Genomic DNA, 24,855 nt, shown 5'->3' on the forward strand with positions numbered 1-24,855 from the left:
CACTAATAAAAACTTAAAATAAACAAGGTGGTACTAATTACCCACAAGAAGGTTCAAATAGTACCACTAGTGAGGCTAATAAGTACCAAAGGGTATGAAGAAAAAAAAGCTCAGCACTAATAATAAGTAATAAATAAAACAATAACTGGTTCATTCTACACTTGTAAAAAATATTTATTGACATAATTCACATATATAACTATCATGTGACCCATTTTGAGACTTAGATGATGAGCATGCAACATGTACCCATGCTCCACAAATTAAACACTGGATCATACTTCCTCAATGTCCTCATCACACATGAAGCAGTACCAACGATGCCCTTTTATTATCTTTAGAGGTTGGGGGTAGTTAGTACCACAGGTACGATTTACCCCACCATCACAGGTACGATTTACCCGACTATGACTAAACATAGTTTTCTACTTCAGTGTTTTAATGGGCAAAGTGAATCGGAAAAAAACGTGTTTATTAATGAAGAAGAATGGATGGGCTAACACCATAAAAAAATATAAATAAGTTACGTATATCCACGCCTGCAAGGTACGACTAGTAGGACAGTGTAATTATTACATCAAGTAGTGTAAAAAAAGAGAAACAGACTTACCTCCTTTCTTTAACGTTCGATTCCGCCATTTTTTGGTCAGTATACATATTTCGGCTTGATTTTATCGTGTTTCCGCCAACTTCAACGAATCAGAAAAAGAACAATGCCGCTGGTACGAATTGCACAGCAGTACTAATTACCTCCCTTTCCCCTACAATCTATAAAACATGTGTGTATATACACACACACACACACACATTACAGTTTTTAATTAAAATTATTTAATATATAAACATATTATGTCTTTAAGAACCATACTACCATACCATACATACAACCGTACATACCAACTACCGTAAAAAGTAATCATAAACAAAAATATTAGCAAATCTTTTAAAAAAAAACTTTTACACTATTTTCTTTATTATTAGTTTATAAAAGGGTGCATAAAGTACATACACAGTAAACTACTTATTTATGACCCCATTCCCCCTGGTATGTACCCGTATACTTGCAACACACTCATCCCTCTGAGTATGCATTATTTATTATTAAACTAACCCCTCCCTACCTCCAACGCGTAAGTTTGTCAAAACATTAAAAATTAACAAACTTTTAGTTAGTTTGACATTTCTCTAATAAATTTTATATCGGCTATTTTAACTCTTTGTTTGATATTTTTATTAAAAAAAAAGAAATCAAGTTTTTGGAAAGATAGAGTACGTTTTGGGTACCCTCTCCCCCTTACCTGCGTACGTACTTTATTGGAAGACCCCATAATAAAAATTTATAGCATGGGTGCTGAACTATAAAAAAACAACAGAATATTAACTTTTAAATAAAATTTGTAACTTGAAATTTGGACTTCAAGAAGATTGTAATGACCTTTTGACGAAGCCCTTTACAATATGAATATATTAACGTAAATTTGCCTAATTTCGGTCGCCACGTAACTTCGGTCATTTAAGAATAAGTAAAAAAAAATTTTTTAATATTTATAAACTTTTTTTCTCTATTGATATTAGTTGTCACTTCGTGCATAATGATATTAGTTGTCACTTCGTGCATAATGATATTAGTTGTCACTTCGTGCATAATGATATTAGTTGTCACTTCGTGCATAATGATGTTAGTTGTCACTTCGTGCATAATGATATTAGTTGTCACTTCGTGCATAATGATATTAGTTGTCACTTCGTGCATAATGATATTAGTTGACACTTCGTGCATAATGATATTTGTTGTCACTTATTTGTCTTACTTTGTCACTTCGTGCATAGTTGTCACTTCGTGCATAAGAATAAAAAAAAGTTGATAATGTTTATTTGAAATCTGCTGAAATAATTCGTTTGCAAAACAAGAATTTTAAAATTATGCATACTATTGAATTCTAAAATAAACAAAGTATTTAATAAAATGATCAAAATTAGCATTAGTATTATTAAGAGTCACCTTGTAATATTTGAGTTTCCTTTTTTTTTGATTTTCACATAAAATAACTTAAGAAATATTATTGATGATTTTTGATAATAATATTGTTATATTTCAGCACTCTTTATTATAATTTTCTTCAAATTTTTTAAAAAGTACTACTACTTTGGTCACTTATTTTATCATAAAATAACATTAGAAAACTAGTTTTCATTATTTTTGATGTTAAATTTTTAATACTGCGATATGTTATTGAGAAGTGTTATTCTGTAATATCGCGATTTGTTTATAGGAATGTATACAGTAATGATGGTGGAACTGTTATCTGTTCTCATTTAAAATAAATTATCGACTGCTGGTTTTTATTTTTACAAATAAATTGACGATTTAGTTATGTGTATTCATCAGAAAAAAAAGTTGAAAAAACGTTGATTTATGTCTGAGATATGAATGTACGAAGCTTATGTGACCGAACTTATTTAAAGTACTACGTTAAATATAAATATATATTCAATGGTAAGAGTCATTTTAACGCGATTTACTTGTTTATTCATACCGAGTCTTCCCATCCTATATGAATATTTTCTTAGTATATATTAAATACAACCACACTTTAAAAGAAACAAAAAAAAAAACGATATACAGTATAACAACTGAAATAAAAGAATAAAAAAAAAATGTTGAAAAAATGCTTTTTATAGTTTTATAGGCGTAGATAACTAAAATCAAAAACTTGAGTTTGGCATGAATAAAATATCACTTTTTCTAGAAAGACGGGCTACAACAGGATATACAAAATGTTAAGAATAGGTTTTCCTAAAACTCTATTAACACTTAAATTGTACTTTTGGGTTTTATTTTGTAAAGGTTTACAAAAAGATTAGAAGGCATAACTTCTGTCCATTCATAAAACACAAAACATTAAACATGTTTTAGTAGATAAATGTTTAAGGCGTTCATTTCTTTAGGAGTTTGAAAACGATTCTTAAAACTTATTATACGAGCTGCGTGTTTATGATGTAACAAACTTCCTCATATAATATTAGCATAATTTATTAAATTATATTAGCATAATTTATTCAATTATATGACAATAAATAAATGAGTAGTATAATAATTATGCAAGGGGAGGATGAGTAGGAGTGAGCCACGGGTAAGAGTGAATCATTAATCCCATAGCTAAAACGGGCCAAGAAAATGATTCGAAAATTTTACCAAGTTATCATTGGGAAATTGTTGTTGAGACAATCCAATTTTTTATCTTATTCTAGTATGGGTGCTTGCGTTAGCGGTGTATTACAATTTTTTCGGTGCAAAAGAAAAATTTTTGGTATTTTTTGAAAGTTCTTTGATAAACATATTTGCTATTTTTAAGATATCAGATATGGAAAAATAACTAATAAACAATTTAGTATTTTATAACAAATTGTTTTTATTCATAAACCACGTACTTATTGTACATTTAACACTTTAATCCAATTGCACAGCTTGTGCAGGATTTTTAACCTTGATAAACTGGAACTGTTACTGTGCAGAATCCACAAAAAAATGGTAATTTTCGATAAACTGTGTATTTTTATTAGTTTTATTTTATTTTTTTATAAACTACTCGATTTTAAGGCTCTTGCAAAGAAAAGGGTTTAAAATGTCTGCAAAGTTACAAGTGCTGAAAGAGGAACCATTATCACAACTTGTGTAATAATCAGTGCTTCTGGACAATATCTTCTACCAGTACTATTTTTTCCACGAGTGAATTTCAAGGAATATATATTGTCAAGAGCTCCTTCTGGATCTGTCGGACTCGCATGTAAAACAGGCTGGATAAACAATGTAACCTTTTTGGATGTTATGAATCACTTTATAAGATTTTAATTGAGCACTAAAGAAATTCCATCGTTACTAATATACGACAACTGCAAAGCTCACTTATTCAAAAAAATATTAAATAAAACAAAGGAGCATGATGTGACCATTTTGACATTACCACTTCATTCCACGCACAAGTTGCAGCCTCTTGATGTGAGTGTTATGGGACCACTTAAAACTGCAAATAGTGCAGCAATTAATTCATGGATGCTCCACAACCCTGGAAAAACATTTACAATTTACCAAGCAGCTGTATGTGTAGGGCTTGCATTTCAAAAAGCCATAGCATCTTCTAAAATTATAGCTGGATTTAAAAAAACAGGTATGATAACATAAACAGGTAAGATAAGAGAAGGTATTATATTCAAATTTTATTATAGAAGAAGTTACAATCAGTTTTGAAACAAGGTGGTGTTTTTAAGATGTCTGATTCACTTGACATTTGACTGTCCCTTGAATGGATGTTAAATTGATAGTAACTCTACCAATATTTTACGGAACAAGTTAAAGGCAACATTGCTATTACAAGTTTGAGGTTCTGCTTGACTATATTAATATTCCTATACTATTAGTTTTTATTGCTAATATAATATATGCTATCAAAATGTTGCGAGCTTTTGATTTTTTTAATATTTGTTATTTATTTTTTGACATTGCAGTTGTTTTTTTGTTGTTGTTATTGAGATATGAGTAATACAGAATGCATTACTAATGTCTTTAAAACAAATTATTTTTGTTGTAGTATTTACATTTTATTTATTTTATTAGATGAGTTTATAATAATGTTATAACTTTTTGTTACATTAATACTAAGTAAATTATTTGATCCTTATCTAATTTTTACTTAATCATTTTAAAACAAGTTAAGTTTAAAAATTTTTTTTTAAACTAACTTTAATTTTCAGGTAAATAAAGTTAACGACTCACTTCTACCCGTTTCATGGTTCACTCCTACCCGCGTATTTACCGGGTAGGAGTGAATCAGCAGGAACATTGCTGATTCACTCCTACCCGGTCATTGCGTTATTTTTTAAGTCTATAAAAATCTGAAGATATTTTTGACTTTTTTTAATTTTTATTAGAAACTCAATACACCAAGCTACTTTAGTACTTTAACTGCTACTTTAGGCTTCTTATCCTACTTTTTTTTTTCACTTTTGGTTTATTTGTTATTTTTTTAAAAAAAGTGGCTCTTTCTTACCCGTCCTCCCCTAATATCGTGTTAATTCATTTTCAAATTTATCGTCAAAAATTTTTTTTAGCTCTTTTAACTTTTACTTTTCTATCTTTTAACCAAACACGACTCTCTCTTCACACACACACACGCGCGCGCATGCACACAGATATATATATATATTTATATATATATATGTATATATATATGTATATATATATGTATATATATATATATATATATATATATATATATATATATATATATATATATATATAACATATATATATATATATATATATATATATATATATATAACATATATATATATATATATATATATATATATATATATATATATATATATATATATATAACATATATATATATTTTTTTATTATATATATTTTTTTAAGTTTTAGTTAATTTTAACTTTTAGTTAAAACTAAAGTTTAGTTTTAAATTTTATTTTTTCTATCTTTTAACCAAACACGACTCTCTCTTTACACACGCACGCACACACGGATATATATATATGTGTGTGTGTGTGTATATATATATATATATGTGTGTGTGTGTGTGTGTGTGTGTGTGTGTGTGTGTGTGTGTGTGTGTGTGTGCGTGTGTGTGTGTAAAGAGAGAGTCGTGTTTGGTAAAAAGATAGAAAAAATAAAAGTTAAAACTAAACTTTAGTTTTCACTAAAAGTTAAAACTAAAACTTAAAAAAAAAAAAGAGATTTATTATTTAAACTAAGTTTAAAAAAGTAATAATTTTTAAATATATTTAACAATATTGAAAAAAAATGTTAAATTTATTAAATTTTTTTTTACAATAAACTTACAAAAGACTTTAAAAACTAAATATACTTCTAAATATTTTTTGTTTTACTAAATATATATTAATAATTTAACGAGGAAATCCTTCGAGCATATAGTTATCAGTGTCGATTGCAAGACAATTGTTGATAGCGTAACGAATACGATCTTCCATAATGTTTTTTGTGGTATAAGGTGGCAGTCTTAATACGAAGAAACAAGTTTGAGCTGTTGGGAGACCATTGATTGGCTTGAAAAAAAAAAAATCAAAGTTACTTATCGATTAAGTAGATTAGAGTCAATAGAATAATCAATGTCATAAAATGGAGAACACTAATTCAACCGAATTGACACCATTTTGAAATACTGTTTTGATATACTGTTTATTTTAAGTCTGTGAGTTTTTAAAATACTACAAGTCTGTGAATTTTGTGTTTATTTATAGTGACAAAAATATTTTGTGTGCAGTTGGTATTTTATCAAATAATCAATGTCATAAAATAGTATACACTAATTCGACCGGATTGACAGACACATCAAGTTATTCAGAGAAAAATTTGTTCCAATGGAGTTCTTGACTATCAATGTTTAATATTGTTAACAAAATTTGTTTTCATAGTGCGCAACTCTTACTTAACCGGTTTGCTGATTTCCAAAAAAGTTACATTAACCCATTTAAAAGACATAAACTAATATTTTAAATGTTTTATACTAGTTTATGTCTTTTGAATATCTTTTATAGTTTACTAGTGCAACAGGGCCGACAACGCCGGAAGTCCATAAACTTTTTTTCCAAAGGACCTTTTTTTTTTTTTTTTTCAAGAGAAAATTTTAGATATACAGGACTTTTTTGTGCCCCTCCACTTCGGAACCCGTGTCGTCGGTCATGTATAAAAGACTTTTAAAAGACATAAACTACCTCAAACTAATTCTTATTTAACTGCGTTTTACAAAGAATTCTGATGCATACAAGAATACACTTACTTAGTTTAAAAACCGTTGTTTTTTCTTCCAGTTTCTAAACTCTCTTAACTTTATTAGATATTTATTCATAATATTTACAAGTGATTTGCGAAAAAATTGACATTCAGCAAAAAATTGGCATTTAGCAAAAGATATGTATTTAATTGGTATGGAAATCTTCATGCCAAAATAAAGTCGCGCAAAAAATAGGCGATTGGTCTACATTACAAAACTACGACCATGAACATATTTTGATATATTTGATATTTCATTTCTCAAACAAATACTTTTTGATACATTTTATGTTTTAACAGTAAAAGTACACAGAATTTCATCATAATTCCAAGGGATTTCATCATAACTTCATTGAATTTCACCATAACTTCATAGAATTTAATCTTAATGTCATAAGCTTTTACGAGAAGCTAAAATTTCTATAGGGAAAAGGAAATTAAAGCATGATGCTTATGTTATGTCAAAAAAGCTCATTGTTAATGTAACAAACTTTAAAAGTGATGTAACTGAGAAAGCAGAAAAGTGATGCTACTGAGGAGTCAGAAAAAGAATTTTGATAGCATAACATCCCACTTATTAAAGTAAAGGTAAATATTTAAATCAGCTAAAACCATTCATATTTCCAAATAAAGTTGCTGTTTTGGTTGATTTCGCAGAAAAACTTCAAATTCATACAAGTTAAAATTCAGTGTTACCATTGAAACCAACAGCATTCAGTTGCAACCAATAGCAACACTACATCCTGTTGTTATTTATTCACAGCATGATCATGGTGCTACTGTATAACTTATACCTAATAAGTTTATGATTTTTTTATTATATAATAAAGAACTTTAACGTAGATATTTCCAAACTCTTAAAAATCCACAACTTTTCTGATGATTGTTCTGGCCGGTACAAAAATTAGTGATAAATCAGGATTGGCTTAATCAGCCAATTTTTTAACAATTGGCATTGGTATCAACTTTTTTTATTGATTTGCCAATTTTCTAATAATAATAATAACAATGTCTATTTATTGCTGAAATTTAACAAATTAACAATTAAAATAATTTAAATGTTCATAATGTTAAACGAGAGCATATAATAAGCATGCACTATATCAGCATTGATATGTTAGCTGTATTTTCCATCAGTTGATGTCATAATGCCTAGATCTTTTACGGATTCGGAGCCTTCAATTCGAATTCGTATTTTTTGATTGTAGTCAAAGATAGTATAATTTCTTTTTTGATTATACTTACCAAAAATGCATTATTTTACATTTACTTATATTAAGTTTCATTTTCCATTTCTGACACCATTTAGCGATTTTATTTATATCATTTTGTAATTCGTTTCTTAGTATTTCAATTTCATCCAGCTCAGCAAGAGTTTTACTATCGTTGATGTACACTCTTATTACATGGAAAAGTTGACAAGGAATTTATGAATACTATGAATAAAAGCGGTCCAAGTAATGATCTTTGCATCACACCACTAATTGGACTCCAGTCAGACTGGTTTTCACCAAGTACAACTCTTTGTTGTTTGTTACTTAAGAAAAATTTTATCCATGCAGCAAATTTATTATTAAAACCGTATGATTTAACTTTATGGATAATGTATTCATGTGATACAGTGTCGAATGCTTTTGCAAAATCAGTAAATAAAACATCGACTGGATGTTTGTTATGTAAAGCTGTACTAACAAAATCTTGATACTCTAGCAAATTTGTGTAACAAATTTTTTTGGCACAAAACCATGTTGTTGCGTTATGATAAGATTATTTGTTATTAGATGTTTCATCTTGGGGAGCAAATAAAAATAACTTCAAGCAATTACCATTATATGCAATAGTGATGTAGTGGTAGAACGCTTGCTTTATAAGCAAAAAGTTCTGAACTTAATTCCTACCACACCCCAGATAGTACAGCGCTCAACTTGCTTCTCCATGCAGTGACCTTGTTCTTCAAGGTTACTGTTCCGGAGTTAAAGAGTTGAGAGTGGGTTGTAACCAAAATAAAGTAGCCTCCTTGACAGTAGTGGCGGTCTCAACCTTGGGGAGGTGTATAACATTAAAAATTAGCTCTAATAGCTCAGAAGTATTTACCTTCATCTTCTGTTGAAAGTGAATAATTGTTCAGTTGTGGAGGACAGATTTATTTTCTCTGAAGAAACGGGTTGGCTCCAAAAACAGGAAAAATGCTTTTGTTTTTACATTACAATATTTGTATTCACAATTTTAAATAACAAACATTCTTAAGCTGCTATTGGTGTTATCTTCAAAATCCTTGAGTTATTATCTTTTTGGTATTTTTAAAAATATCTTTTTTATTTTGAAATGTATATACTTCATGTTAGAAAAGATTACTTGATTGTTTTTTTTATAAAGAGTTTTTAAAATTCAAAATTTATCTTAATGGTTATCTTAATACAATTTTCTTTTTAAAATTGAAATAAAAAGCTCTAGAATAAGTTCCATTCCTCTAAAGTTTTTTGAATTCTTTTCATAGTTTCAAAAAATGATTTTATTGAGCTTTTCTAATAACTTTTAAAGTAAGGTTTTGGATCAGATTTGAATTTAAGTATTTGTTTACCAGTTCTGATTCCAGTAATGCCCAATCAAATAACAGCTATAGACTTTAGTATAGATATGCTTTTATTTTTGAGAAAATTTACTCAATTTAAAATTGTATGGTTTTATATTTTTGAACATTTTACTAACCAGTTAATCCATTGGTGTATCCGCATCAGTATTGGCCCTTTTCTATCCATCAGCATTGATTTTGGCATCAGCCATTAAGTATGCAATAAGTACCTCACTAACAGAAATTGCTAGTATTTTTAAAAGATATGCCACCATGCTAAAGATTATGGGATTCAATCGAATTTCTTTGCAACATCACATGGAATGCCTGTAATAACATTGGTTGGTTAAAATATTTTTAGTGCTAGTCTTCAACTATGGACACGAAAACTTTAAATGCTGAAAAGATGTTCAAATATCTTCAATAAATCATCGATTTCTTAAAGGTATTTTTTCAGTTATTAAATCTCTGACTACCTAGTTCAATAATGCAAAAAACTTACCTGGTACCCAGTACCCAGTACAATAAATTTTCATCAATTCATTCCACAGGATGCAAAAAGTATAAATGTCAAAAGAGTTTCTCCTTTTTAATCTACATTACAGCATTTGCTATTTATAATGTATCTGTAAAACTAATGCTCCAGTCTCATTATTAAATTCTTAGTCTTTGACACAGTGACCTGAACTTTTGTCTTACCACAGATTTAGTTTTAGAGTACCTACTCCACAATAGACCATTAATGCACTTATTTTGGGTCATTCTTTGTAAACAAAAATTTTGCTTAATCTTTCCCTCGTTTTTCAATATTTTCTCTCTAGATTATAATGATAATTAAAAAAATCAGCTGCTCCAACTGTCTGATATTTTATGTAAAGTACTTAAATGGTTATTAGATACATTGGTACAATATAAAAAAACTTAAAACAATAATGATAAACAATATGCTGATTTTAGAATTGCGCCTATGTTTTTGCCATGCACCCAAAGTCAATGCAACTTTTGCTAGTTTTTGCTATTATACAAACTGATCTAAGCAATTAGTTTCAATAAAATCTCACAGCAGCTCTATCGTTCATTCAATAAAATCTCACAGCAGCTTCATTCTTCATTCAATAAAATCTCACACCAGCTTCATCCTTTTCATTCATCAATTTTAAATAATACTATTGATAGAGAGTTTATTTAGTAGTAAAAGTTTTTAGTGATATCTGCCACTTGCAGATTGCATTGAACTGGATGAAGTAGGAAAAATAAATTTTTGGTCAGCCATTTTATTTTTAGTCTCAGTAGCATTGGCAGGACTTCTGTTTTTTTTTCTAACTTGAGTTTTACTGTACTTTTTTATTTTATCTATTTTTTCATTTTATTTATTTCATTCTTAGTAGCACTTTATTATGAGGGTGTGTCGATTTTTCTTTTTTTTTTTGAAATTGTAAAAGAGTAATTTTTTATTTGTGGGAATTAGTATTAAAAACTTGAAAAAAATAATATTTTTGATTAAAAAAAAATTGAGATTTAAGAAATTTTTTTCCAGGAAATGTATCTTCTTAGAAAATGCATCTTATAGTTTTCCTTCAATAAAATCTAAAATCTTTATTTTTTAAAAAACAAATATTTTTAAAATTTAAGCTTCTTTTGATACCCAGGTTGACCTTATTGGAAAAAAAATTTTTTTAATTTAAATTTTTTAGTTTTAAATACTGTTGTTTGGCACACAAATTAAAAAAGTACTTTTTTTATCATTTCAAAAAAAAAAAAAAAAAAAGAGAAAATCTACACACACTACTATTTTTTATTTATTTATCTAGAACAGAACAAAAATACAAACAGTTAAGGCATATGACTATTACAGCTAATAAGAGCAGTCTGAAGCGGCAACACAATTCAGACTGCTCTAATTATATTACAAATATTAGGCAAATGCTTAAAGTGTGGTTTAAAGGCTGACCAATGGTTTCAAGTAATAACTACAGCAATTAAGTTAAATAATGACTACGGAAACAAAAACAAACTTTTTTTAATAGCTACCTTGTATATTTATTATTGCCAAACAATAGGTTTATAGAGTTGGAGCAAAACCCAAACAATTTTGTAAGCAACCAGTTGCTATGGAATTTTGTAAACAACCAGTTGCTATATAGCTTTGTAAACAACAATTTGCTATAGAATTTAGTAAAAATAGGACTCACTTGAATTTGTTATTTATACCTTTTTGAACAATATTATTTTCGAAAATTTTTTACTTGATATCTAAGAAAACTTTCAAAACTTTTAAGTTTCTGCTGATAAAGATAGAGGTAATATATACTTTGGAGACCATAAAAACACTAATGTGATTGGTCTGTTAAAATAATGCTGTGATTGGTTTATTTTAATGTTCTATACAGTAAATTAAAATAAATAAATAAATGTGTGCATAAATCCACTGATGGACCTAAATAATCATAAATTTATTGACTTAGTGTAGTTAAATCATTGGTTTTGGCTAGGTCAAGACACAGATTTTTTTGGAATAAAAATTCATGAAAATCTAAATATTTACATTCTCTTGTCTATTTTAAAAAGCTTGTTTTTAAACTTTAATGCTTTATCTGAAACAAGAAAAAGAAAGCAAAGAAAGAAAAAGAAAGAGATTTGTTGTCTAAATTACTAAGAGATTTTCATCACAAAATAATTAAACACATTTTAGGATTACTGATAGTGAATTTTAGTGATCACGGAAATCATCAATGGATCACTGGAATTATCAAAACTTATCACTTTTATAATAAAAAATATTTTTTGGGGAAAATGTTTCCAAAACATTGAAGATTCTTTACTGCTTTTTAAGAAAATTCCAAAACTTAAACAAACCTTTGATGCGCCAACTATTTGAAATTTGTGAGTTAAATCATTTAAATTGGTTGGCAGACGACACCTTCCAGAAACAAACCGCAAAAATGAGAGTAGATCAACTTTTGAAAAGGATCGCAAAATTTCCCATAGCCACACTATACGTAAATCATCTGTGCTTATGTCACGGCATCTAAAATTAAATATAAATAAAATGTGCTTATGTCATGACTTCTAAAATAAAACATCAATTATTTATGCTTATGTCATGACATCTAAAATAAATCATTTGTTTTTATGTAACAATATCGAAAATTGACATCAATAATTAAGTTAGAGCTTTCAAACAAATTGTATTTAGCAAACAGCATTATTCTATTGTTATAAATACCGAGATATACTCTTTAGAATATCAACATCAATATCGCGAGATCCACATACTAATTGCTCTAGCCGATCACCTGTCATTAAAGATAAAATTGACATTGGTACTAATGCCATCAAACCTTCACGAATGCTTTGTATCTGAAGTGACATCTCATTTAAACGAAAACTGATTGCTTTTTCAATATATATAGAGCAATCATTTTTCTGTAGTATTTTTATTTCACCACCAGGAATGAGCGGCTTCAGATCACCATCAGATGTCTGACAGACATAAGTCATTAGAGGTATAGCAACATTGTCGTTGTCGCTTAAGGTAATACTTTTTAGCATAGAAATGCATTGTAGAAACATTGAATCAACCTAAATTTAAAAAAAAAACAAAAAGCAAAAAAAAAACTTTCATTTCTGAAAAAATAAACAAATTATAAACTTAATAATAACAGAAAATTATACCTCAGCAACATCATTAAGTGTGACTTTAATACCAACAAGTTGTTTCCAGACACATGGAGCCAAATGTAAATGCAAAGGCTTGTGGTTAAGGAGAGCAATACCCATAAGCATTCCCAGAAACTTATAATATTTTAATGTTTCCGGTGAGGTTATAGAAGTATTCACTATAAATTGATCTTGATTAAAGCCATTTTCAACAGCCATGTTTGGAGTGGGAACAAGAAGCCTGAAAAGCTTTATACAATTCCCACAGTTACCTTCAAGTTCCTAAAAATGGAGTTTGTTTATCAAATATCTATTTCTAACCTACTTCTCTGAGAATATTCAAAAATGTACATTTGAGTGATAATAAATAATCAATAAACAAACCATGCACATTTGAGTAGATATTTCATCAAATACACCTCCAGCATCATCTGCAGCTTCATTCAAAAGTTTAATTTTCCATTCTCTGACTAACATAATTGAGTCGGATAAAGCAAATGACAAGACTTGATCAGCTACTTGTTTAAACACTGTTTCACACTGTTCACCACTTAAACAAAAAAAAACAGTTTTACACTGTTCACCACAAACAAAAAAACACTGTTTTACACTGTTCACCACTTAAACAAAAGGACACTGATTCACACTCTTCACCACTTTAACAAAAAAAACACTGTTTTACACTGTTTACCATTAGAACAAAAGCATTTTAAACATTGTTTCATACTATTCCCCACTAGAGGAAAAGTATTTTTTTTAAACACTGTTTCACACTGTTCACCAATAGAACAAAAGTATCTTTTATCTAAACATAATTAAACAGGTGTTTGATGAGTAAAAAAAATTGTGTACCTTGTATCAAAACGTTTAACTGTTATTTGTGGTTGGAGTTTTGACTTCAAAAATGTAGATCTGAGTGCACGAATAAGAGGGAGAGCATGGGCCCTCCTAGTAAGAAGTGTCCGCAAAATGCCATCTTCAAATAAATACAGCCAAGATTCAGGTGTTGTCTAAAAAAATGGAAAAAAATTACTTTATTTTATTACATTATTATTATAAACATTAGTACTATTTACTAACAAATTTTAGAAAAAAAACATTCACTAACAAATTCTAGGAAAAACATTACCAGTTCTGCAAAAATTATTTTTGTGAAAGAAAAAAATCTCCAAAAAAGGTAATCAGAGACATAACTTTCCAATATCAACAGATAACCATACCATAGATAATTAGGACTTTTAAAGACAAAAAATAAATTTGATTTGATGTTCACCAGCTACAGCAAGCTCAAGAAGTTACAAAGGAAAATTTATTTACATCTTTTAGCTACGAGCTAACTTTATATCAATACCGTAGAATACTGTTATTCCCCAATTTTTTTAATATTCAAATATTACCCCATTGTATTTTTTTTTAACATTCAAATATTCCTTAATTGTATTTTTTTTATTTTCTATAATCATAGTATTATCTAATATAAAGTTATAGATACTAATAATAGTAAAAAAATATATAAAAATAATAACAAATAAAAATGAAAAAAATGGATGTATTGATAACACAATTACAAGATTAATACAATGTCTTAAGATAAATACAAAATAAAAGATAATTACAAAATAATTTAGATAAATAAAAAATAAAAGATAAATACAAAATTTGCTCGCGTATATATATATAAATATATTTATATATAAATATATATATATATAGTAACTGAAAGTCGGCAGATGCCATTGTTAATGGAAGATGCCATTGCTTTTATGTTGTTAAGTAGATCTAAAAACTTTTGTGCATTTTTTCCTATCTGGAACCTTGAATCATCAACATATCTTTTAAATGATTTAACATGGATGTTATTGTTAAGTACCCTTGAAAGAGCATTACTTTCATGATACTGTAAAAAAACACTGAGCAACTATTACCATAAGAGCTAACCCAATTGGTCCGCAGTTTTCAAGCTCATGAATATCATATTCATATAAAAAAAAGCAATGAGAAAGACAAATTTCTAAAAGTAATGCCATTCTTACCAATTTCCCATAATCTTGCTGCATCCACAAGTTGCTAATAATTTTTTAAATGTGTTTTATTTAAGTTTAGAGTGGGTTGTACTATATTGACTAAATATTAAAAGATGCTATATGTAGGTGTACCAATGGTGCTTACAACTAACCTCATTGGTAGCCTTTTTCAGACTTATGGAATTTAATTACTCCATATAAACATGGTGGTACGGCGTCACTTGGTAGATACTTTAATATTGTTTTTTAGTAAAACACTCTAGTTTAAGTTTTCCTTTCTTATCGATGTGTTTGTAGAAAACAGCTATGAGAGGAAAAGTCTAGAAAAAAAGTCTGAAAGAAACAACAAAAAAGATTTTACAAAAAATCAATATTTCCTAATGTATCCAAAAAGATTTGTCTTTACCCTAGATCTCTGAAATCATCCCTAAGATAAAAAGAATATTTAAAAAAGCAGGATATGCATAAAAAAATTAGATTTAAACAATTTAATTAAAGATTAAATTGTTAAAGTCTCTAAAAATACTTAGTTTTAAAAATAAACCGACACTAACAGTTATTCATATCCCGGTGTTTATAAATTAGAGTACTCTTGTGGCAAATGTTGGTGAAACAGGACTAAAGATAGTCTCAGATATGCCAACATCAAACAAGTGCACTACAAGGCAAAAGGGAAAATTCAGTTGTAGCTGAACATTTCAAAATTTGCCAAGGAAATTTCCACGGTCACAGTACCTTAAAAATAGAAATAAATAGTTTTAACAGGAAAGTTAAGGAAGCATTGGAAATACAGTATCTTTTGCAACAATGGTCTTAACCCGGATGATGACAACTATGCGACGACATCATTTTTATTTTGCATAATTGTTTTTAATATTCTTGATAATAAGAGTATCAATATTCCAATCGAAATATTGTAAAAATAAATATATTTTTAACAAATAGGAAGAAACCTATAAAAAAAAGTTTTATTTTAAAATATATATACATATATATATATATATATATATATATATATATATATATATATATATATATATATATATAATATATATATATATATATATATATATATATATATATATATATATATATATATATATATATCTGTATATAAATATATATCTATCCATCTTAAAGACTTACCTCTAACCTAATAAGGCTAAGCAAATTCCAGGTTTGTAAAACCATGTCTGAAAAATTCCAAAGTACATAGAATCGGTCTCTAATTAATTCAACTTCAACATCACACAAAGATTTATAACTTGAAGGAACAGCATTTGGTGTTCCTATTTGCAATTGAGTATTAGAGGATGGCGATTGAGAATTAGACCATGCGGCACAATGGGTTGTTCCTTCAGACATTAAAATTAAACAAAAGTTTAAACTATCCAAAATATATATTTAAAAAGTAATTTATTTGAATAAAAAAATAAAATTTAAGTTTACTTTCTACCTTTATGCTTACTAAGTAAACTCTAGTATCATTAACTTGTAAAATAACTTGAGTATTTATTATATATATATATTTTTTTTCAAGCATACAATTAAATTAACTGTCAACTATTTTGTAAAATATTCAAGTTTTTTGTGTAACATAATCAAGTTTTTATCAAATAATTGTTAATACCAATTATTGTTGTAAAATAGTCAATTATTGTTGTGCAATAATCGATTATTGTTGTGAAATAATCAACTACTGTTGTCAAATAATCAATTATTGTTGTAAAACAATCAATTATGGTTGCAAAATAGAAATTATTAATGTGAAATATTCAATAAAGAATAACACTAAAACTAAATTTTTAAATTTGTATTACTAAAAATAAACAGATAATTTACTAAAAATTTTATTTTAAAAAATAACATAAATTGTATACTACTAGCAAATAACAAACAAACAGTCGAGTGTTGTTCAAGTAAACATAACACAGTCTAGTGTTATTAAAGTAAAGAAACACATAGTTTAGTGTTGAAAAATTTTTATAATCAAAAATGTTAAAATTTTAACACTAAGTTTACAGCTAACTTTGAAAATACATACTAAAAAATTAATTTTATTATTTCTAGATATTATGTTACATATCAGCTAAAAAAAATTTAAAAGTGAAGAATGAAATATATAACTATTAAACAACCAAAGAGGAAAAACCTGGTTAATTACCTTAATTATTTTATGAAAATATTGTAAGAAAATCTCTGAATTAGTAACCTCAGTGAGAATTATTAAATCATTTAATTATGATCATAATGATTATTATAATAATAAATAATATAGAATACAATATTATATAATAATGAATAAATAATAATAGAATATTATAATCAACATCATAATGATTATTACAAAATTTCTTAGCATTATACTAACTACTCTACAGTATAAACTCAAAAAAATAAAAAAAAGAACTAACCTGCAGATAGTCTTGTGATGTTAGTACCACTGAATGTGCAAACTAATTGAGGCAAATACTGAGGATTTGTTGTTCCAATGCCTAACTGTCCTTCTTCATTAGTACCCCATGCCCATATGTTGCTACTGTTATCAAGAGCAAGTATATAATTGCAGCCAGCAGCTACATCAATAATAGGATGAGGCATCAATGAGTTAACAATCTGTGGTATAGTGTTATCAAGTAAATCTGTTTCAGCAATACCAAGAAAATCTTCTAAACAATAAAATTAATCTAACTATCTATACACATCTACATTTACTGTAGATAGGTGTTAACATGTTTATGTGAACTATGTTTATAGAGTCTTTTTTTACTGACAAATCCATACAGTTTTTTTAGAAAAAGAAGAAAAAACAAAGAAAAATGAGATTTGCTATCCCAACTTAAACTCTTAGTTAATGTAGTTGCACTCCCTTACATAGTCAGTCTATGTATGTACTAAAGCCCTCAAAGCTCTCTATTTCAGTATGACATCATATTGTTTAGCTAAGTATGCATATTATATATATATATATATATATATATAATATATATATATGTATATATATATATATATATATATATACACATATATACATATATATATATATATATATATATATATATATATATATATATATATATATATATATATATATATATATATATATATATATGAGTGTTGACATCGTGTATAAGAGTGTATGTTATATTAATAAGAAAACAACAAACAATACGAATTCTCTTAATACAAATAATAATTTATTTTGAGAAATATTCACTGGGTTATGGACACCAGCATCATCAGCTTGTAAAGTATTACAAAATTTTTAAACTTTAAAAAAATAGTTTAATAAATTTTTTAACTGGCATCAGCAGTTAAATGGCTTCTTTTTTCTTTACGTAAGAATAGAAAAAATGGAGTCCAAAATTTAGTTTTGACAAATTGCTCATTATTGAGATTTATTCTGCTATTTGATGGGAAACATTGGTGCCTCTGTATTTTGAGTGCTTCACGTATTTTACAGTCGAATTTTTTTATTTCAACTTTAAGAGTATTAATTTTCTCCTAATTTATTTTTTCAGAGCAAAATCAATCAGTAATTGCCACACATAGCAAGTTTTTCTCTGAAAAAATAAATTGGGAGAAAACTAATACTCTTAAAGTCGAAATAAAAAAATTACAAGCATGATCTAATGTTGAAAAGCATTCATCACTAGAATTAGTGAAAAAATAAATGCTTATAAATTATTACTATTGTGTTCAATCATTAGTGATTAAAAAAAGAAGTTTGGGATATATATATATATATATATATATATATATATATATATATATATATATATATGTAGGTATATATCTTGTTTTTAAAACATTTATATCTTATATTCTATTAACCAGTTCTTATTGTTTTATAAAATATGTTTATAAAATAAACAGTTTTTATTTGATATGATATAAGTAATAGTTAAATTTTATCAAAATAAAATATTATTAAATAAATTTAATTGAAAAACATTTTAACGTATAGATTCTTAACTGCTTTGCTTCAATAATAATGATCTTTTACAATATATATATTTTAGATAAATATTCACTATAATTATATAGTGATATATTTATATATAATTATATAATTTGAGATTGATTTTATAAATATTTAATTTTATAAATTTAAAACAATTGTGATGTTTTTTATCATTTATTTTCTCTGCATTTTTCCATTCACTATATAGTTTTCTTTAACAAATTGCTGAGAGTATCAACTTATAAATTGTAATAGATCCTATCATGGTCCTCAATCTACACTTAAAATAACAATAAATAAAACAAATAAAAATAAATAAAACATACTATGACCAAAGGTATAGAGATATCCATTGGTAGCAAGTACAATAGAAAATTTTGACCCACATGCTATTTTTTTAAGACAAATATTTCTATAACTGTCTACAAGGTTTGGGATAGCCCTAACAGTTGTTGATCCCAGGCCTAATTTTCCAAATTCACCATCGCCCCAAGCATAAAGCTTTTTGCCATTGTTAGCAAGCGCAAGGGTGTGATCTTTTCCACAAGCAATCTAATTAAGAAGTTTAAAAACAGTTTAATAAAATTTCAACTTTACTAAACAAAAATAAATAACCCATAATCCAAATAATCAATACACATGATGTAAACTTATCGAGAGCAATATTTGCCTCACATATAACCAAACAAACAATCAATTTTTAAAGTATTTACAAATGATTTATTATTTTATTTACTTGTATGACAGGGGAAGGCACACTTTTTTAATGAAAGTGGGATGACACACTTTTTAATGAATGAGGGATGACACATTTTGATGAAAGAAAAGTGGCACACTTTTTAACCTCAAACTATAGTCTAAATAACCCAGAAGCCTTTAAAAAAGTCAATAAAATACCTACCAACTAAATTACCGAAAAAAAAATTCTCAAAAAATTTAACTCAACAAATTTTTTTTCACAATTTGATATATTAATTTTATTTTTAACTGCTATAATGACTTTAAATATTGTTGCACTGCAAAAGTTAAAAAAAAGTCAAAAGAAAAGTTAGAAAATTCTTTTAGATATTTGGGGTGATTTTCCTGCTAAAAAATTTTAAAGGGCATTTCCCATTCAGCATGTAGCATCATAAACTCTCCCAAGATATCTTTGCATACAAAACGGTCAATAATTCCATTAATTTTGTGGTTAGGCCCTAATGCTGAGAAACATCCCCAAGCCATAGCAGACATTCTATGCCTCACTCTTCTTGGTATATTTAGTGTTTTAAATGATGTCACTTAGTCTCTAGACTTTCCGCTACTTTCCAAAGAGCTTATATTTTAATTCATCACTAAAAAGATTTTTTGACTAAAAACTATTCAAGAAAAATATTACTTTGTGATATTTTTCTTGAACATCCAACCTAATGGTTTGTTTCATAGCAGTCACGAGATCTAAATAATTTTATAGATTTGCTTGCCTTTGAATAAATTATATTTCTACAAATTTCAGTTTAATATTTTTTGTTTTTTAAATCTTTAATAATATTTTCACAAAAAACTCTTCAATTAGTCATAAGCCATTTTTAAATGCAATTCTTTACACAATATACAAAGAGTTAAACCTATTTTTAATTTAATTGAAGAAATTAATAGATCAGAAATTTAAAATTTTGTTATTTTAGAGTTATGATAAATTAAATTTACTACTACGGTGAATTAAATTTACTACTACGGTAAATTAAATTTACTACTACGGTAAATTAAATTTACTACTACGGTAAATTAAATTTACTACTACGGTAAATTAAATTTACTACGGTAAATTAAATTTACTACTACGGTAAATTAAACTTTACTACTACGGTAAATTAAATTTACTACTACGGTAAATTAAATAAAGACTATGAAATCTTATAAAAAATGTCTTAAAAAAATGTCTTAAAAAATAAATGTCTTAAAAAATGTCTTAAAAAAATCTTATAAAAAACCCTTTTGATTCATCTACTTTAAAAATGTGAAAATTTTTTTGTGGTATTTATTACAATTCAAATGTTTTAAATTTTGTTAAGAACATAATGAGTTATTTAAAAGTTAATTTGTTCAATTTTTTTACTACTCCTAATACTTTTTTTTTAGTTTTCAATCAAGTTTTAAAATTGAGTTTGTCTGCCATGTTTTATTTGATATTCTAACTTTTTTTTATTTTTTCATTCACATTTAAAAAACATGTTTTATCATTTGTAGAGTTCTTACTAATATGATACATCAAATTAATCTAGAAGTCTGGAATGATTGTATCACTTTTCAGTAGTCCTAGAAGACAATTTTTTTTAGCAACTATTGCAGATGAACCTGTTATACTGACTAGTTTCTTCAAATGTAATTGGACCTGTGAAAAATGCTGTTAAATGCCTTTTTAATGTTGACTCCTTGCTAAATATTGTTTCATTTGTGTTATTAAGTCCTATTTGACAGTCAAATCTACTAAAATGTATCGAAGGTTTCTGTCTATAGATTCATCTGAACAAATTGAAAGACTTTTTCTTGATAAAGATCTTTTTTAGTTTTTTTAGTCTCCCTAAACTCTAAAACACAAAGATAAACAAGACCACTACACAGAGAAACAATTTTTTTAAATTTTAGTTTTATTTTTACTATTAATATATATATATATTTTTTCTTATTTACAACTCTCTACCAACCTAATAAAAATACACAGCTACAAATAACAAACAACAGATAACATGCTACACAGAGAACAGAGTAATCCTAAAGATGTAAATTTGAACCTCAAACCTCTTGATTGTCAAGTGATTAGCAAAGTCTATTACCGCAAAATTTAAAAAGCATCATTAATATCTTTCTTGCCATTATAAAATTTTTTTGTGGCAATCCATTATATAAATATAGATGTTAAGATCTTGCAATATTTCAGGAAATGGCATAGTTCACTTCAATGACTCTAAATATAATCTTGACGTTATAGATATTGGCCAAAAAAGCTTTTTCAAATTCATGTGACTTTACTTTTTTTGACAAACTTCTGTTCCATTGGGGTACTTAGAAAATAATTTTTCATGTAATAATTGTTGTTTTGTATTGTGAAAGTGAAGCAGATGAAACTTTTCATCTTTAACACAAATTATTCTCTAAACTCTGCTTTTTTATATTTTTGTTTCACAGATTGTAATATTTGAAAATTTTGCAACATTTTAGTTCTATACTACTTTTTTCTTATTTATAACAGTTACAAAAGCTAAAAATTGCTCATTTGAGAGCTGCATGCAAGTGACAAGTCACAGCTTTCTTCCTACTGTTATTCTATATTTATTACTTATAAAGTCTTTTTTTTCTTTTTAATCTATTTTTAAAAAGATTTTCTTTTTTAATGTTCACACAAGTATTCAATTAATAATTTAGTAAGTTTTTTGTAGTTTCACAATAAAAATACAGTTGAATCCCGCTAACTCGGACCCTGGATAAGTCGGACTTTTACTAAGTCTGACGGAATTTCAATTCCCCTTGAACATTCTCTATCAACTTACTGTAAAATCATCCGCTTAAGTCGTACCCTGGTTAAGTCAGACCATTCGCTAATTCATGCTGTTTTTTGAGATCCCCTCGGCAAAAAACTTCGCTTAACTAGGACTTTTATTTTCAATTTGCATATAAGTGCATATAATAACAAAACTTCCAATACTTTGATAAAAATTTCAAACTTTAAATGCTCGAAAATAAAATACTTTTGCGTCAAATATAATTAAACATAGCTAAACATTTTAATGGAGAGCTTTCAATTCAGTTAAGCTTCGATTAAATTCTATTTGTTAATAACTATTACATTAAAAATTTAAAAATATCAATTAAAATTCTAAACTTAGAACGTTCGAAAATTAATTACTTTAGCGTCAAAAATAATTTAACAAACTAAACATTTTCACTGATATCTTCAATTCAGTTATACTTCGATCAAGGTTTCTCTACTAAAAACGTTAAAAGTTGCTAAAAGAAAGCTATCAAGTAGGAGTGATGATAGATGAAGATATTGTTCAAGATACCATTGAGGTAGTTAGAAAGAAAGAAACTAAAGAAGAAGAAGGAAATGAAATGTCGGATGAAACGGTGACAAAGCCAACGACTGAAGAAGTTCGTGAAGCAATTGATACCCTTGTTAATTTTTTGTTATGTTTACTCAGAGTGGTGCGAGTCACTGAAACAAACATCAATTTTGGACTTTTTTAATTTGTAGCATATATTATTTATACAAAAATATATATTTCACATAAGATTATATTGTTCAATATATATGTACATAATATTTATATATCAAGGAACATTCGATAAGTCTTGAAATCTCAATAAGTTGGACATTTTTAAAAGTCCGACTTAATGAGAGCTTTGCTTAATTTGGACATTCGCTAAGTTGGACAAAAAATATATACCCCTTCAGAGTCCGAGTTAACGGGATTCTACTGTACTCAGTCCCAATCTTTAAAACTGCCCATCTGCAATTATCTGCCAATATAATAAAAATGTAATAAAAATAATACTTTATTAGAATTGCAATAACATACATTATCTAGAATTGAGACTTATATTCTATTTTAAAAATTTTTATTTATTCAGAAAAACTCTAAACTTTTTTATATTCATATTCATGTCAAATGAGATTGTTTTGTCAGAAACCAATTATATCTTCCTAATGATTAGAGCCTGGGAACAGCCCCCCTCCTTCCCTGGCAGTCTTTTTTGTTATGGCAAAACATTCAATTTGTCACCAGTATTGAAAATATTGGTGTTACAGAATACACGAAAGCAAGAAAAGTTAGCACAAAAAAAGATTTAAAAACAATTCATTTCATTTGATTCATTTCTTGGTAACAGTTTTTCAAGAACACCTTTCTTTTTTTAAAGGTAGGAAGTTCTTCACAATGTATCATTCTAGTTCTAATGAATCTATCTCTCCTTTCTTGGCCAAAACAATGGCAGATCCATCCTTAACGCTCTTAAGGAAGCGTTCTGTTGCTTGAGTGTGAATACTGAACTTAGAAATTTTTAATGGATTTTCAATCAACTTGGAGATCTCACCTTTAAAAAGATTACATGTAAATATTGGTTCATAATAATCTTTGACATTCCAAGAGATCAATTCTTGAAGATTAATTGCATCAAAATTTATCTATAAAATATTCTTTTTTGAACAGCAGTGTCTTATTTCTTCTAAATTATAAAACCTTATTGACATCAAACTTTCTTTTAATTTTTGTCAAGAGAGAAACCAGAATACTCAATATGACTGTACCAAGCCCCAGTTGGTATTAGTAATATTACCAACTGGTAGATGTTTGGTAGAATTAAAGTTCAAAATACATTTTTTACACATAGCTCAACTAACGTCTTTAATATCCCCAGCTTACTGTACTTAAGGTTATGATTTCTTGTCACAAGAATATCTAAGCCATACTTGTTGTAAGCCAGCAAGAATGAGATAGTGACTCACATCTAAGATTATAAATATCCAAAGAAAGTTTTCCCAACTTAATAGTATTTTCATACCTATAACTGATATAAGCATCAGTATAAATGCTTTTTATGTTTTCTCATCCATGTTGAGGAGTTCCTCTCCATCTGGCAGGAGTGTACTTTATAACTTTTTGTCATATCATTCCTGTAAACCTATCCTAGCTTTTCATTGATATTAAATGTTTTAGTTTAAGTTCATTTGTAGGTTTCATGCAATTAGCATTTATGTTCAGACGTTTTCTCAAGATGAGCATTAATACCCACCTGACCATCCTGTGTTTGTATTAGTTGAATCTCCAAAAAATGAAAACTT

At 27.2% G+C, this 24,855-nt stretch overlaps 1 protein-coding gene across 1 annotated transcript in view; it reads right to left on the minus strand.

Annotated features, from left to right (window-relative positions):
- Nucleotides 1-5,814: 5,814 nt before the first annotated feature.
- The window catches only part of LOC100204164 (probable E3 ubiquitin-protein ligase HERC1), a 105,788-nt gene continuing 86,747 nt past the window's right edge, over nt 5,815-24,855 (minus strand). Inside the window, exons 54-62 of the mRNA XM_065816887.1 lie at nt 19,361-19,586; nt 17,485-17,739; nt 16,217-16,425; nt 13,899-14,056; nt 13,431-13,596; nt 13,062-13,328; nt 12,613-12,968; nt 12,243-12,414; nt 5,815-6,087 (exon numbers count right to left, since the gene is read on the minus strand). Of these exons, the coding sequence (XP_065672959.1) occupies nt 5,929-6,087; nt 12,243-12,414; nt 12,613-12,968; nt 13,062-13,328; nt 13,431-13,596; nt 13,899-14,056; nt 16,217-16,425; nt 17,485-17,739; nt 19,361-19,586 (1,968 nt within the window). The 3' untranslated portion in view covers nt 5,815-5,928. The remainder of the gene's footprint in view (nt 6,088-12,242; nt 12,415-12,612; nt 12,969-13,061; nt 13,329-13,430; nt 13,597-13,898; nt 14,057-16,216; nt 16,426-17,484; nt 17,740-19,360; nt 19,587-24,855) is intronic.

The sequence above is a fragment of the Hydra vulgaris genome, chromosome 13, assembly GCF_038396675.1.
Source record: "Hydra vulgaris chromosome 13, alternate assembly HydraT2T_AEP".
NCBI classification, from domain to species: Eukaryota; Metazoa; Cnidaria; class Hydrozoa; order Anthoathecata; family Hydridae; genus Hydra; species Hydra vulgaris.